Source organism: Mobula hypostoma, chromosome 4 (assembly GCF_963921235.1).
Source record: "Mobula hypostoma chromosome 4, sMobHyp1.1, whole genome shotgun sequence".
Classification (NCBI taxonomy): Eukaryota; Metazoa; Chordata; class Chondrichthyes; order Myliobatiformes; family Myliobatidae; genus Mobula; species Mobula hypostoma.
Window position 1 is genome coordinate 35,401,715 of NC_086100.1, and position 14,874 is coordinate 35,416,588.

The following is a 14,874-nucleotide window of genomic DNA, read 5'->3' on the forward strand; positions in this document are numbered from 1 at the left end:
TACAATGAAAATGAAGATTTGGAGATGCAATCATTGGAAGTATTGTATGAGAGCGGTCCATTATCTAAACTTAGATGCACACTGATTTTGTTCATTTACAATCAATCAAAAGAATACGAATGAATTTCTCTGTCAATAACTATTCTGAACCAATGCACAGTTTTATGGTACTGTAGTCGTATTATGATGTTCTAATTTGTTCTGTATTTCATTTAAGTACATGATTTCTTACTCAGTCAAATGTTAGTTTGCCTTTTTAAAAATATCTTTTTAACTATTTCATGAAATTTTGGCTAATTGGGACAGCCACTTAATTGGGCCAAAATGTACTCATCCTGATATTTCTCAATTAACTGGAATTCACTGTAATTGTTGCAGAAAGGTTGGATTAGGGAGGCTGAGGCTTGGCTGTTTTCACTGAGTGAGAAATCAGTGACCACTTCTACAACTGAGATGTAATTAATAATTCTTCAAGGGATTTGCCAAGCCTCATAATGATGGTTAAGGGGTGGTGAGTGGTCAAAGACCTGGTGTATTGGTGCTATGTTGCATAATGTTGGGAAATTCAGCAGCTGCTCAGTCTTTTTGGTTATTTCTGAAAACATTTAGGAGTTCCTAAATGTTTTCTTTCCTCTCAGTTCCATGTAAATTGAACCGAGGGTTCTGGAAAAGCAAAGAAAAACACAGCAGATCCTTGAAATCATAAATAAAAATAAAATGCTCAAAAACACTCTACAGGTTAGTCATCCAGAGACTCAAAGTATGAGCGTGAATCTGAGAGGTTAATGCTGCTTCACAGCTCTTGTTTTTTTTTGGGGTACTGTTAGATCAGTTTACTTAGATGCTTAAAGCTTAAATATTTTTGTTAGCCATTTACAATCTGAGAGGTCTCCTTGGGTTTAATACAATTTCATTATGATACATGGGGCACTATAAGGAATTTTACTGAGGGAAACATATCTAAAATTTAGCAGATAGAGAGTTTTGTTAGAATTACAAACCTGAGCTCGTATCAGTATCTCCTCTAATTATAGGTACTACTTGACCTGTCCATTATTTCCAATAGTCACTGTTTTACGATGGGGCTGCTTTCACAGAACAAACATTAGAATGACCCATATAAATATGAAAATTAAAATCCGAGGCAGCATTATACAGTGGATTTTTCATTTCACCATCGAGAAGAGATTTTCAAAAGATATATAAACACAAGAACCTCTACAGATAATGGAAATCTAAAGCAACATACACAAAATATAGGCTGCATCTATGGAGAGGACATTTCAGGCCAAGACCTTTCTTCAGGTCTGGAAAGGAAGGGGGAAGAAGTCAGAATAAGAAGGTGGGGTGAGGAAAAAGAGTATAATCTGAAAGGTGATAGGTGAAGCCAGGTGAGGACAGGTAGGTGGTAAGATATATACAAGTTATCAATGACATTTGCCTACAGCAGTGACAATTTGCACACAAATAAATCAATTTCCTTGTACTTTGGTAAGAAACTACTCAATGTTTTAAAATATGTCTTCATACTTGCACATAGGTCCAGTTGGCTGATGTTGACACTCTGCCTGATTGAGACAGTAGTCCATGTCACAGGGAGATTGGCAAATGGCTCCATGTTGCTCATCCCATTGAAGCAAGTAACCAGAAAATATAGTATTATTGCAGCTGAAGTAACTCAGTAGCTGGTTGCGAGTTACTGTAATGAAAAATAGGTTGTTCTATGCTTTAATGCTGTTGTTAATAATGGATTCCATTACCAAGAATGTTTAGGAAGAGCAACATTTCTACTCAGTACTTTGAAGAGTAATTGTGCAAAGGTTGGTTATCTCCCTGCTTTACAGATAAAATCAGAGTATAATAGGTAAGTCTTGATTTTTCAAATTACCATCTATATTACTATTCTGAGTTGTTCTTTTCCTGTCCTTGCACATTTTTCTTAAGAATAACTTCATGCACATATTTAGCTTAGTTAAAACAATTCTAAAGTATGAATCTATATTTTATTTTATTAACAGGGTAAGCAATAACGGATTTTTTTTGCTTTTGACGATTGGCAATTTAATGTTCCTTTGGGGATAGGCGGACAACAAAGTCTTATATTAATAAAACAGAAAAATCTTCTAAAATCTATTTTCAGGAATTGGGCATTGTTGAAATGGCTAACATTAGTTGCCCATCCCTAACTCTCCTTGCGAAGGCGATGGTAAGCTACCTTCTTAAACCATTGCAGAATTTCTGTTGAAGCTACACCAAATACCCAAGTACCAGGTAGACTGTTCCAGAAATATAGCTCAATTATGATTACAAAATTGCTTTCGTGAGTTTTGTAGATAGCACACACTGTAGTCAAAGTATGACAGTGGTGGAGAGAATAAATCTTTAGGTTTGGGGAAAAGGTACCAGTTAAAGGGCTGCTTTGATTTGGATGGTAGAATGTTTCCTGGAGTTGCAATCAGCCAAAAAGGTGTAGTGAATCTCATCATATTCCTAACTTACACCCTCAAGATGATCTTGGGCAGTCAGAGTTGAGTCACTTGACAAGGAGTAACAAATCTCTCACCATGTTTATGTGGCTGTTCCAGTTTCATTTCTGGTCAGTAGTGACACAAAGTAAGGGGTACAATGGGATATGTGTTTATTGTCTTCTGTTGAAGAATGCCATTGCCTTGTACTTTTGTGGGACAAACGTTACTTTTCACCTATCTGCCCCTGTCTGAATGTTATCCAGACCTTCTGCAGGAAGACTTGGAGTGCTTCTTTTGCAGAGGAGCTTCAAATGGGATTGAATATTGTACAATCAACAGCAAATATGTCCACTTTTGATCTTATGATGGAAGGAAGGTCATTGATGAAGCAACTGAAAATGGATGGGCCTAGGACAATGCTCATCAGTGCTAACCTAGGGGTGGGATATTTGACCGCTGGCATTCATTATCATACTCCTTTGTGCCACTTACGAATTCAATCACTATAATATTTAATGCCTGACGTCAGACTGCTTTGATGCTCAGAACTAAGCTACCAAAGACACCCACCTAGAACACATTTTGTGCTTTGGCCAAGTATTGTTCAGAATGGAGGAGCACTGATTCATGGTAGGTGGTTGTTCTTTTCTCAAATTATGAACTTAATTTAAATTCCACGGCTGCTGTAGTGAGATTTGAACTCTTACCTCTGGATTATTGGGCTATTTCACCAAATAAGTGCTAAAATCTTCTACTTACGTTTAAATACATCCTGAATGTCACTACTGTTTAAAGGTGCAAAGTCAGTAACAGGAGTTGCAGCACGTTCTGCATTGTTGAAGGCAGTCAAAATTGTAGGATGCAAGTCTTCATTTAGAAAATCAATTACAGTCCTGTTTCCATTGTAATTGAAGAAACAGTCAGTTGAAGCAACAACATTTCCTTCCCGTTTCCTGTTTGTGTACAGCAGATGCACAAGTTAGTCATCTTGTTTATACATTAATTCATCAATTGTATTTACTTATTGACACTAGAATGAACAAAATAAAACTGGTTGTAGTGAGAGGTCTGATGTATCAGTAGAGGAACTCTACACAGTTCTGTACTTGTGCATCATAGTGAGCAAGAGGTGAAGAAACACATTGCAACTCATCAGTAGCTCGACAAGGAAGGACCCTTTCCTTTAGCGTGATCCTACCCAATAACTGGCTAATTTATTTTAGATTGAGTTCCCTTTATATACATTAAAAAAAATCAAAAAACGCAGGATGGGATATTCATATCCCTCATTCCAACAGGTCCTGAGCACTTGCTCGAGACTGCCTTGATGTTGGGAATGGCACAGGGCTGTCTCGCAGGGGTTTTCAAGTGGGCATCCTCCTTCCTCGATGTTTTAGTCCACTAAATCTCTGGAGGGCTCGACGATGACTTCTGGCTTCCTAGAGTCACCCCCACCCATTGTGTCTTCCCACACTCTTGATGCTATCCTGGAGCCCAGGAGAGGTCTTTTCACTTGATCCAAAACTGGTGACTGCTTCTTTGCACTGCCTCTGATGCTTGCCGATCCCTAGCTCCTTCAGCAATTTGATGGTGGATGTGGCTATAAATCACCTACAACCCACTTTCACAGGACAAACTTTGATTTTCCAGCCTCATCCCCGAGCGTCAGCTGCTAGATCAGCATAATGTAGCCTTTTGCGCTCATATGCTTCAGCCACTGAATCCTCCCACAGGACTGTGAATTCCACGATGTAGACGATGATGAATTGGACCAGGGAACAAAGTCTGGCCTAAGGTTTGTGGTAGCAATTTCCAGTGGGAAGATGAGTTGTTTATTGACATCCACCAGCATTTTCCAGTCACAGGCCATGTTCATCTGTCCTGTTTCTGGCTTAGGAGGGAGATTAGTTGATCTTTTCTCTCCCTACCAGATGAATGCTGCTGGTGTCAGAGCATTAGTCGTTCCAGGAGACAAGAAGTTGGTTGCTATCCTCTTGGTCTCGATTGCTGCTGTCAGACTCTTCAAGACCTGGGTGTGACACCACATGTATCTGCCTTGTGTGAGGTTGGTTTTGCAGCTTGCCAAGATACGCCTGAGGGTTGCCGGAATTGGGCACAGGGAACAAGTTGGGTCTTCACCGAACCAGTGGCTGAGGTTTTTTTTTTGTGAGGGAAGCACATCATATGTAGCTCTGATGAGAAAGCTAAATCTGTTTGCAGCCAGTTGATAAGGACTGTGCAGCATTACTGATGGTCTTGTCACAAGAGTCTTTGAGTGTTATCTGTAGGTGCACCTTAGAACACTTGAATTCCTCTGTAAGGCCAGTGAAAGGTAGTTCAAGGACTGCTTTTTACCATGGAGACTGATGTTACTGATACAGCTTGGGACACAGAGCCACTTCGTTTCAAATGACGTGATGGTTCACTCAAGTTTCTTCACGGTTGTTAGTGGGACCTCATAGACAGCGAGTGGCCACATCATCAGGGGTAGGAGTCCAAACTGTAAGCACCAGAGCTTCGGTTTTCCAGGCAGCATGGTTTTGTCAATGTTATCCATGCCGTTGGCGATGTGTTGTTTTAGTTACTGCACCTGCTCTTTGTCCGTGACGCTGGTGTTATACTATCTACCCAGGCTTTTGACAGGCTGTTCAGATACCATTGGAATTGGGTCATCACCGATGAAGAACTTTGTGTCTTTCAGCACTTGCTTGACTATGGAGATGCTTCGTGACTTGCTTATAGAGGAACTTTCATTGAAAAGGAGATATTAGATGTCTTAGCAGGCCTAACAGTAGATCAATCACATAAGGGCTAATCAGATGGGGATCTCAGTCCTGGGAGGAGATTGCAGGGGGTTTGAAGGGGATTATTAAATCTTTGCTGACCATGGGAGAGGTGTCAGATAACTGAAGGATGGCAGGTATGGCGTCTTTACTCAGGAAGGAGAGGGAGAGCCAGGATTAGTTGGGTAATTACAGCGCTGGGAGCCTAGTATCAGTAGAAGGGAAATTACTGGAAAAGGTTCTTAGGAACAAAATTAAACTACTTTTGGACAAGGAAGGGTAATCAAAAATAGTCAGTATGTCTTTCTTAGCAGGAAGATCCCGTCAGAGCTGAACTTTACAGTCTGATAACAAAACGTATACATAAAGTCAATATGGATTTCAGTGGAGCCTTGGACGAAGTTTCACATGGAAAGCTGCTCCAAAATACAAGAGCACAGAGGATCCAAGAAAAGCTGATAAATTGGATCCTGAACTGATTTGGCATGGGGTGATGGTAGAGATTTGTTTTCTTCTGACTGAAAGCTTGTCTCATCTGGTGTACCTCAGTGTTTGTTATATACCTTAACGATTTGATTATGAGTGCATGAGATATAATAGGAAGTTTGCAGAATGCATGAAAATTGGTAGTGATACAACAAAGGGCAGATACTGGAAAAAGAAGCCAATAATAAACTGCTGGAAGAACTCAGCAGATGAGCTAGTAAGCCAGAAGTGAGGTGCAGAATGTGGAGGCTAGTGGGGTGGTAGGTAAGGACAAGGGGAACTCTATCCCTGTTATGGCAACAGGAAGATGGGATAAGGATGGATGATAGGGATTGTGGGAGATATGGTAGAGGAAGGTAAAATCCTATTCTTTAACATCTCAGATGCTCTGGAATAGAAAGCCTCATTCGGAATATAGATGCAATGAAGATGGAGGAACTGAGAAAAAGGAATAATATATTTGCAAGTGACAAGGTGGGAAGAGATATAGTCAAGATGTGAGGGTCAGTAGGTTTATAAAAGATATCAGTAGACAGTCCGTCCCCAACGATGGAGACAAAGAAATGGAGTAATAGGAGAGAGGTGTCAGAGAAGGACCAAGTAAATTTGAGGGCAAGGTAGAAATTGGAGACCAGGTTAATGAAATTGATCAGCTCAGCATGGGTGCAGGAAGCAGCACCAATGCAGTGTAGTGCAGAAAGAGTTGGGGAACATGGACTATTTCATATAGCCAAGAAAAAGGCAGGCATAGCTGGGACACATGCAGGTGTCCATGGCTTCAACTTGATGGGGGAGGGTATAGAAACATAGAAAATAGGTGCAGGAGTAGGCCATTCGGCCCTTCGAGCCTGCACCGCCATTTATTATGATCATGGCTGATCATCCAACTCAGAACCCAGCCTTCCCTCCATACCCCCTGACCCCTGTAGCCACAAGGGCCATATCTAACTCCCTCTTAAACATAGCCGATGAACTGGCCTCAACAGTTTGCTGTGGCAGAGAATTCCACAGATTCACCACCCTCTGTGTGAAGAAGTTTTTCCTAACCTCGGTCCTAAAAGGCTTCCCCTCTATCCTCAAACTGTGACCCCTCGTTCTGGACCTCCCCAACATCGGGAACAATCTTCCCGCATCTAGCCTGTCCAATCCCTTTAGGATCTTATACGTTTCAATCAGATCCCCCCTCAATCTTCTAAATTCCAACGAGTACAAGCCCAGTTCATCCAGTCTTTCTTCATATGAAAGACCTGCCATCCCAGGAATCAATCTGGTGAACCTTCTTTGTACTCCCTCTATGGCAAAGATGTCTTTCCTCAGATTAGGGGACCAAAACTGCACACAATACTCCAGGTGTGGTCTCACCAAGGCCTTGTACAACTGCAGTAGTACCTCCCTGCTCCTGTACTCGAATCCTCTCGCTATAAATGCCAGCATACCGTTCGCCTTTTTCACCGCCTGCTGTACCTGCATGCCCACTTTCAATGACTGGTGTATAATGACACCCAGGTCCCGTTGCACCTCCCCTTTTCCTAATCGGCCACCATTCAGATAATAATCTGTTTTCCTATTTTTGCCACCAAAGTGGATAACTTCACATTTATCCACATTAAATTGCATCTGCCATGAGTTTGCCCACTCACCCAACCTATCCAAGTCACCCTGCATCCTCTTAGCATCCTCCTCACTGCTAAGAAGTATGCCAGATATATATAGATGGCCAAGGAATGGACAGAATAGGGATGGTAAGATAAGTCAAAATCAGGCTATAAAGAGGTACACTTGATGGGATAATGACAGGCAAAAACAATGAGTCCCCCAGGGCAGTCCTGCTTACGGATCTTGGGAATGTGATAGAAGCAGGCAGTGCAAGCTTGAGGAACTATCAAATTGGAGGAATTCTGGAGGATAGATCACTTAATGCAATGAGATCTTGTAATGGTCCATGAGATGATGGTGTTTGTTCCTGGGATCATGGCCTGAGGAGGTGTTTGAGTGTTACAGCCTGGATTTTGCGAGGTTGAGCTTAGTGCACCAAACCACAATGGCACTACCTTAATCTGTGGGTTGCCTGACAGCGTTGGAATTGGTGCAAAGTGGGTGGAGTGCTGAGTATTGAGAGGAGATGATTCTGGAATGGGAAAGGGGGATGGAGAATGCAAGGAATGTAGGAAACCTTTCTGTATTAAACTAAAGGGCATAGGTTCAGTGTGAATTGGAAAGTGGTGGAGACAGGATATAGGGAAGAATATTTCACCTAGAGGTGGTTGGAGTTTGGAACCCCAGTCTGAGTAGGTGGCGGGATAGACACACTTAAAACATTCTGGTTGAATGCTTGAATTGCCAAGTCATAGAAGGCTGCAGTGCTGGCAAATGGGATGAGAATTAATTTGCCTCTATTCGTCCATGCTTTTTCATATATTCCCAATAGTTTTCTTTTTCAATGGTAGTAGTTGTCACCTTGATCTAGACTCTTCATAATTTTTAACAATTAGAAGTACTTAGGTGAATTTTCCAAATAAACTTAATTGGAAGCAATAGCCCAATAATTTATTGCCCATTGATAGCTATTACAGCCACAATATTATCAGCATAATGATTTGATTGGACAGATCTGAACACATTGAACTTTCATGCAGAAAACCCATCTTTAGTGGAGCCCACAGCATATTGACAGAAGTGGTTGTCTCCAATGAAAAGAACACTACACAGTAACAAATCCACGGGAACAGAAAACATTAAAATAAACTTGAGTGTAATACTGGCCAATCATTCATTATGTGAATGATGAAGTTGAACTCTAACCCATAAATGTAGAGTAATAATAAATAAATTTAACTTTAATCCTTTCAAAATAAACACAAAAATAGAGATCTGTACCTACCAGTAACGAGGTTCTGAAATATTATTAAATTGCTGCACTTCCTTTGCCTTTTCAAGTACCTAAAACATTTAAAAGATTTTTTATTTTTATTTATTTTCATGGATAGACATATTATTAAACATGCTGAAGTAGAAATGTATTTGACTGTGTAAACAAACGGTGTCCTGCAGAGACACTTGGCAGAGTATCTGGAGCAGTTATGCAGATTGCCACAATGGGCAATGGGCAGTCTGCCACAATGGGCAATGGGCAGTCTAACACAATGGGCTGAGCACAGATGTCACAAACACTTAGTGCTCTGTAAGTGTCATGAGTTATCATCAATGTTTTCAGAAGCAGAGTGAGTTCTGAGCTACAGCCTCCTCTGTGGTTCGAGCTGTTGAAGTGGTAGATTCCACTGGGAATTGCTACCTCAAATGGTGCTTCGGGGAAGTACTGCACTTTACTGGTGGGTATGGATATGAACCTCTGAGTTAAAGATTTTAAAGATTAGCTTTATTTATCACACATACATTGAAACATAGAGTGAGATACAGTCTGAGGATGTCCTGGCGGCAACCTGCTGGTCTCACCACACCAACACAGCATGCTCACCACTTACTAACCCCAACTGTAGGTCTTTGAAACGTGAGAGGGAACTGGAGCATCTGGAGGAAACCCACATAGTCATGGGAAGAACATATTAACTCATTATAGATGGTGGCAGAAATTGAACCAGGATCCCTGATGCAGTGAAAAAAAATTACCCTAACCTTCAAGACTTCCTTACGAGTTCTTTTGGGATATTGAAATGCTGGACAACAGGAGTAAGGATGCTGGAGGTTATGGTCTCCAGCAGTAAAGATGAATAATTAACAATTTTCATGCAAAATGTAACAAATCTCTGTCAGGAAACAAGTCAAGCTGTGGCTCAGAAAGGGATGGGTTCTTTAACTTGTGCAGGTTGAGATCTTCACCCTTCTATAAAGAACTCAGTTAAGATTCCTTCAGTTTTGTATTCATGGTGCAGCTTTGCAGCATGCTAATATTTGTGCGCTTTACACTAACTGATGCTAGTCAAACACACTGAAAAGATTCTTGACAAATATTGGTATCTGAATAGAGCACTTTGAAGTAATTTACTGAAGAATTATGCATGTAGAGAACTGCCTACCACTTCCAGCAAAATTTTAACGACATTGTGCACAAAAGCTTGCACTACGTAAAATATTTTTCTTTGCTTACCGCAATACCTTTGTACATTTGTTTTGGAACTATATGGACATAATCTGCTTCTTGGTCCAATATTTTATTACAAGGGAATAGAAATGGTACATCTTGACCCTCGGCTTGAAGAGTGGTCCTGCGATTTTGAGGCTTGAATCAAGTTTATTTTCATGTCCGCATGTACAGTAAGGTACAGGTACAATGAAAACCTTGGCTTGGACAATTCATAAATTACAGATACAAGGTAATGAAGTGAGGGGAACAATGTTAGGGCATACTAATATGTCAGGGTATGTAGAGATAAGGAAAGAGCTGGTCATGGTCTTGGTGTCTACAAGATTGTTAGGGTAGATGAGTCCTCAGGTGCTGATGGGATACACATCAACTTATTGAGAAAGACAATGATATTGCTGGGAACTTGACCAAGATCTGTGTGTCTTCTCTAGCGACAGGTGAGGTCCTGGAGTACTGGTGAGTTACTGATTTTGTTCCTTTTTTGTCCCCCCAAGGATGAAAATGGGGACAATTGAAATTAGAACTGGAACTAGTTTATTGCTGTTATGCACACTGTTCATACAGATTGATTCATTGAATTTAAGTCTTAGAGACAGAATTTAGATTTAAAAAGGTAGAATAATTATAACAGAAGTGTACAGAGCAGCCTGCAATGCGTTGCGACACTCTGCCACACACCATCTTGGATAGACTGGATATCATAGACCAGTGGGTCTCACATCAGAGGCTATTGGAGAGGATTTTTAGGGATGTGTTTTACAAATATTTAGAATAGCATGGCCTAATTATGGACAGTCAGCATGGCTTTGTGCAGGGCAGATCATTCTTTATTAACTTGATTAGGCATTTCGAGGAGGTGACAAAGGTGATTGATGTAAGTAGAGCAGTAGATTTTGTGTAGAAGGATTTTAGTAAGGCATTTGACAAGATCCCTGATCCAGAAGATTAAGATGTATTGGATCTATGATATCTTGCCACTTGAATATCATAGATTAGAAAATGATATATTTTGAATGAAAAAGTGGATGGTTTGGTTATCCAGTTTTTAGGTGATACACAGATTGCTGACATTGTGGATAGTGTAGGATATAGTGAGCCAAAAATAGGTTGCAAAAGTGTGGAAAGATAGCAACTGTAGTTGAACCCAGACAAATGAGGGGTTGCACTATAAAGGAAAAGAACACAGTTAACGGTAGGAGCCTCAAAAACACTGATGTACCAAGGGAATCATAAACACCAGAGGTTTGCTGTATGTGTTACAAGGTACAGAGAGAACTTGGGATCTCTGTACATGGCTGCACAGGGAGGGAAAGGCGGCTTATGGCACGCTAGCATTTATTAGCTGAAGCATGGGAAGCATGAGTCAGAAAACTATGTTGCAGCTTTATAGAACTCTGGTTAATCCGCATCTGGAATATTGCATTTATTTCTGGTTGGTGCCTGGAATGGGCTGCCGGGATGATGGCAGAGGCAGATACTGTATGCATGTGAGTATCCAGAGGGATATGGACCATGTTCTGGCAGAAGACTTAGTTTAATCAGATATCATTAGCTTAATAAATTTGGCACATGATTTGGCGGCCTTAGGGCTTGTTCCTGTGTTATTCTGCTCAGCATAAACATAGAATAGTACAGCACAGTACAGGCCCTTTGGCGTACAATGTTGTGCTGACCCTCAAACCCTGCCTCCCATATAACCCCCCACCTTAAATTCCTCCATATACCTGTCCAGTAGTCTCTTAAATTTCACTAGTGTATCTGCCTCCACCACTGACTCAGGCAGTGCATTCCTCTCTGAGTAAAAACCCTTCTTCTAATATCCCCCTTGAACTTCCCACCCCTTACCTTAAAGCCATGTCCTCTTGTATTGAGCAGTGGTGCCCTGGGGAAGAGGCGCTGGATATCCACTCTATCTATTCCTCTTATTATCTTGTACACCTCTATCATGTCTCCTTTCATCCTCCTTCTCTCCAAAGAGTAAAGCCCTAGCTCCCTTATTCTCTGATCATAATGCATACTCTCTAAACTAGGCAGCATCCTGGTAAATCTCCTCTGTATCCTTTCCAATGCTTCTACATCCTTCCTATAGTGAGGTGACCAGAACTGGACACAGTACTCCAAGTGTGGCCTAACCAGAGTTTCATAGAGCTGCATCATTACATCGCGACTCTTAAACTCTATCCCTTGACTTAAGAAAGCTAACACCCCATAAGCTTTCTTAACTACCCTATCCACCTGTGAGGCAACTTTCAGGAATCTGTGGACATGTACCCCCAGATCCCTCTGCTCCTCCACACTACCAAGTATCCTGCCATTTACTTTGTACTCTGCCTTGGAGTTTGTCCTTCCAAAGTGTACCACCTCACACTTCTCCAGGTTGAACTTCATCTGCCACTTCTCAGCCCACCTCTGCATCCTATCAATGTCTCTCTGCAATCTTTGACAATCCTCTACACTATCCACAACACCACCAACCTTTGTGTCATCTGCAAACTTGCCAGCCTACCCTTCTACCCTGACATCCAGGTCATTAATAAAAATCATGAAAAGTAGAGGTCCCAGAACCAAACCTTGTGGGATACCACTAGTCACAACCCTCCAATCCGAATGTACTCCCTCCACCACGATCCTCTGCCTTCTGCAGGCAAGCCAATTCTGAATCCACCTGGCCAAACTTCCCTGGATCCCATGCCTTCTGACTTTCTGAATAAGCCTACCATGTGGAACCTTGTCAAATGTCCTACTAAAATCCATGTAGATCACATCCACTGCACTACCCTCATCTATATGCCTGGTCACCTCCTCAAAGAACTCTATCAGGCTTGTTAGACACGATCTGCCCTTCACAAAGCCATGCTGACTGTCCCTGATCAGACCATGATTCTCTAAATTCCCATAGATCCTATCTCTAAGAATCTTTTCCAACAGCTTTCCCACCACAGACATAAGGCTCACTGGTCTATAATTACCGAGACTATCCCTACTACCTTTTTTGAACAAGGGGACAACATTCGCCTCCCTCCAATCCTCCAGTACCATTCCGGTGGACAACACAGACATTATGCTACAACTACATGTATAGCATTTTCTAATGTTTAAGAGGGAAGGTGCCGAAAAAACTACAGAAAAGGACTTGTATGATTACATCTTTAACACTTTTTTATCTTCTGTTTTATGGATATTATTCTCAATCTGATTTTGAGACACTTTTCTTTTAGTTTTGATATCTATCTAGAATACTAACTCACTCTTAACATCTTATTCAGTTTTAAAAAATGATGAAGCAATCATTAATATGTTTAGGGTTATATAGAAGTGATAACTGCAATCTCCCTCAATAGTTCTGATCTGATTCACTTTGAAAATAAAACTTTAATGTTTCTAAGTGTCTAATGGGTTGGGCTACAAGTTTTTCAAACTTTGCTTTGTGTGATACCCAAGTAGTGTGAGACTATTTCTCATTCTTGATTTGGAATAATCTAACATTAGATTCTTGTGACAAAATCTGTACTATATTTCTGCTTCACATTGACAAATACCATAGTCAATATTTGTAAACACCTACAAGAAATTATCATTCTTAGATCATTTACACTCATGCAGATATTCAAATGCCACTGTCAACAAATAAATGTCAATGAAAAAAGAGAAAATAAAATGATCATACCTTTTGTCTGATGCTCTCAGCCAAATTTGGGTTAATTTCTGAAATTTCGTTAACATTTGTTAAAGTCGATGTGATATTGACTACTCTCTTGGGAAGATCTGGAAGTAAAAACATCAAAACATATTTTCTCACAACTAACATTTAATAGTGCTGTTATACTGTATACCTAATTCCAAAAATATGAAATTATGTCTTGATGTCTGGCTGACCTTTTCCATTTATCATTTATTGAATGTGTAAACTATCCCTAGGAAGGGGGAAGTTCCTTCATTGTTCTTATGACAGAATACATGGGTCAATTCCATCCTTTGAGCAGCTCTATCATAAAACTGTTTAATTAAATGTCCCTCTTCAACAGAGTTCTAATAGCAGCTAAGGCTGGGACTCTTTGTAACAAAATTATTGATTCCCACTATTCCCTTGAACATAAAATGTTATATTTTCATCAAATTAGAAGTTCATAGCTTCAAAATATATATTGTAAAATAAATCATATTTATTAGTACAATACACACAAAATGCTGGAGGAACTCAGCAAGCCAGGCAGCATCTAAGGAAGAGTGAACAGTCGATGTTTTGGGCCGAGACCATTGACCAGGACTTTTTCCATTGATGCTGCCTGGCCTGCTGAGTTCCTCCAGTATTTTGTGTGTATTGCTTTGATTTCCAGCTTCTGCAGATTTTCTCTCATTTATATTGATCTGTATTCTGATATAGACTGAAATTATTTTCTGGCTCTTACGTTCTAACTGTAACTGTGATCAAATTTTGGTTATGGAATTGCAACAACTCTGACTCAGATCAATCTGCAATGGGCAGAGGAACCGCTTTGCTAATTATATATCAAGTTTACATGATAGATTTTCATTTTCTACACACTAACTCAGATTAACTTTTTATAGATTTAACACTGAATTTTGTGAGACACCATGCAAGTCCAAACAAACACAATAAATATAGAAATGTGTTCAAACCAACACAAACATATAAAATACATTCTTTGGTACTGCTCAGTAAGTTCATCCAGAAGCATACATATTCCAGCATAATTTGCTTTTGATGGAATATTCTTGCGTCTGAGTTTTCTACAATGTAATGTGAAGTCATAGAGATCTTGAGGATCTGGAAGCTTCCTTTTAAGTTCAATGTATTTTTGTTTTATCTTTTAAACTTTATTGTCATCTATGATTTCAATGTGTCAAATTGAACATTGATTGTTTGTGGTTTTTGTATTGCTATATTTATGCTCTATTCTTGGTTGGTGCAGCTGTAACGAAGCCCAATTTCCCTTGGGATCAATAAAGTATATCTATCTAAATATCTGCCTTGTACAACATTGAAATAGTCCTATTTGCATTAAATAAATTT

The 14,874-nt window shown here is 40.2% G+C and overlaps 1 protein-coding gene across 2 annotated transcripts in view; it reads right to left on the reverse strand.

The window, feature by feature from the left end:
• Nucleotides 1–14,874, reverse strand: part of LOC134345238 (uncharacterized) — a 192,641-nt gene that overhangs the window by 8,044 nt on the left and 169,723 nt on the right. For both annotated transcript variants that reach the window (XM_063045582.1, XM_063045581.1), the window contains 4 exons: nt 13,507–13,604; nt 8,619–8,677; nt 3,228–3,421; nt 1,531–1,699 (listed from right to left, as the gene is read on the reverse strand). In XM_063045582.1, coding sequence (XP_062901652.1) covers nt 1,531–1,699; nt 3,228–3,421; nt 8,619–8,677; nt 13,507–13,604 — 520 coding nt within the window. The remainder of the gene's footprint in view (nt 1–1,530; nt 1,700–3,227; nt 3,422–8,618; nt 8,678–13,506; nt 13,605–14,874) is intronic.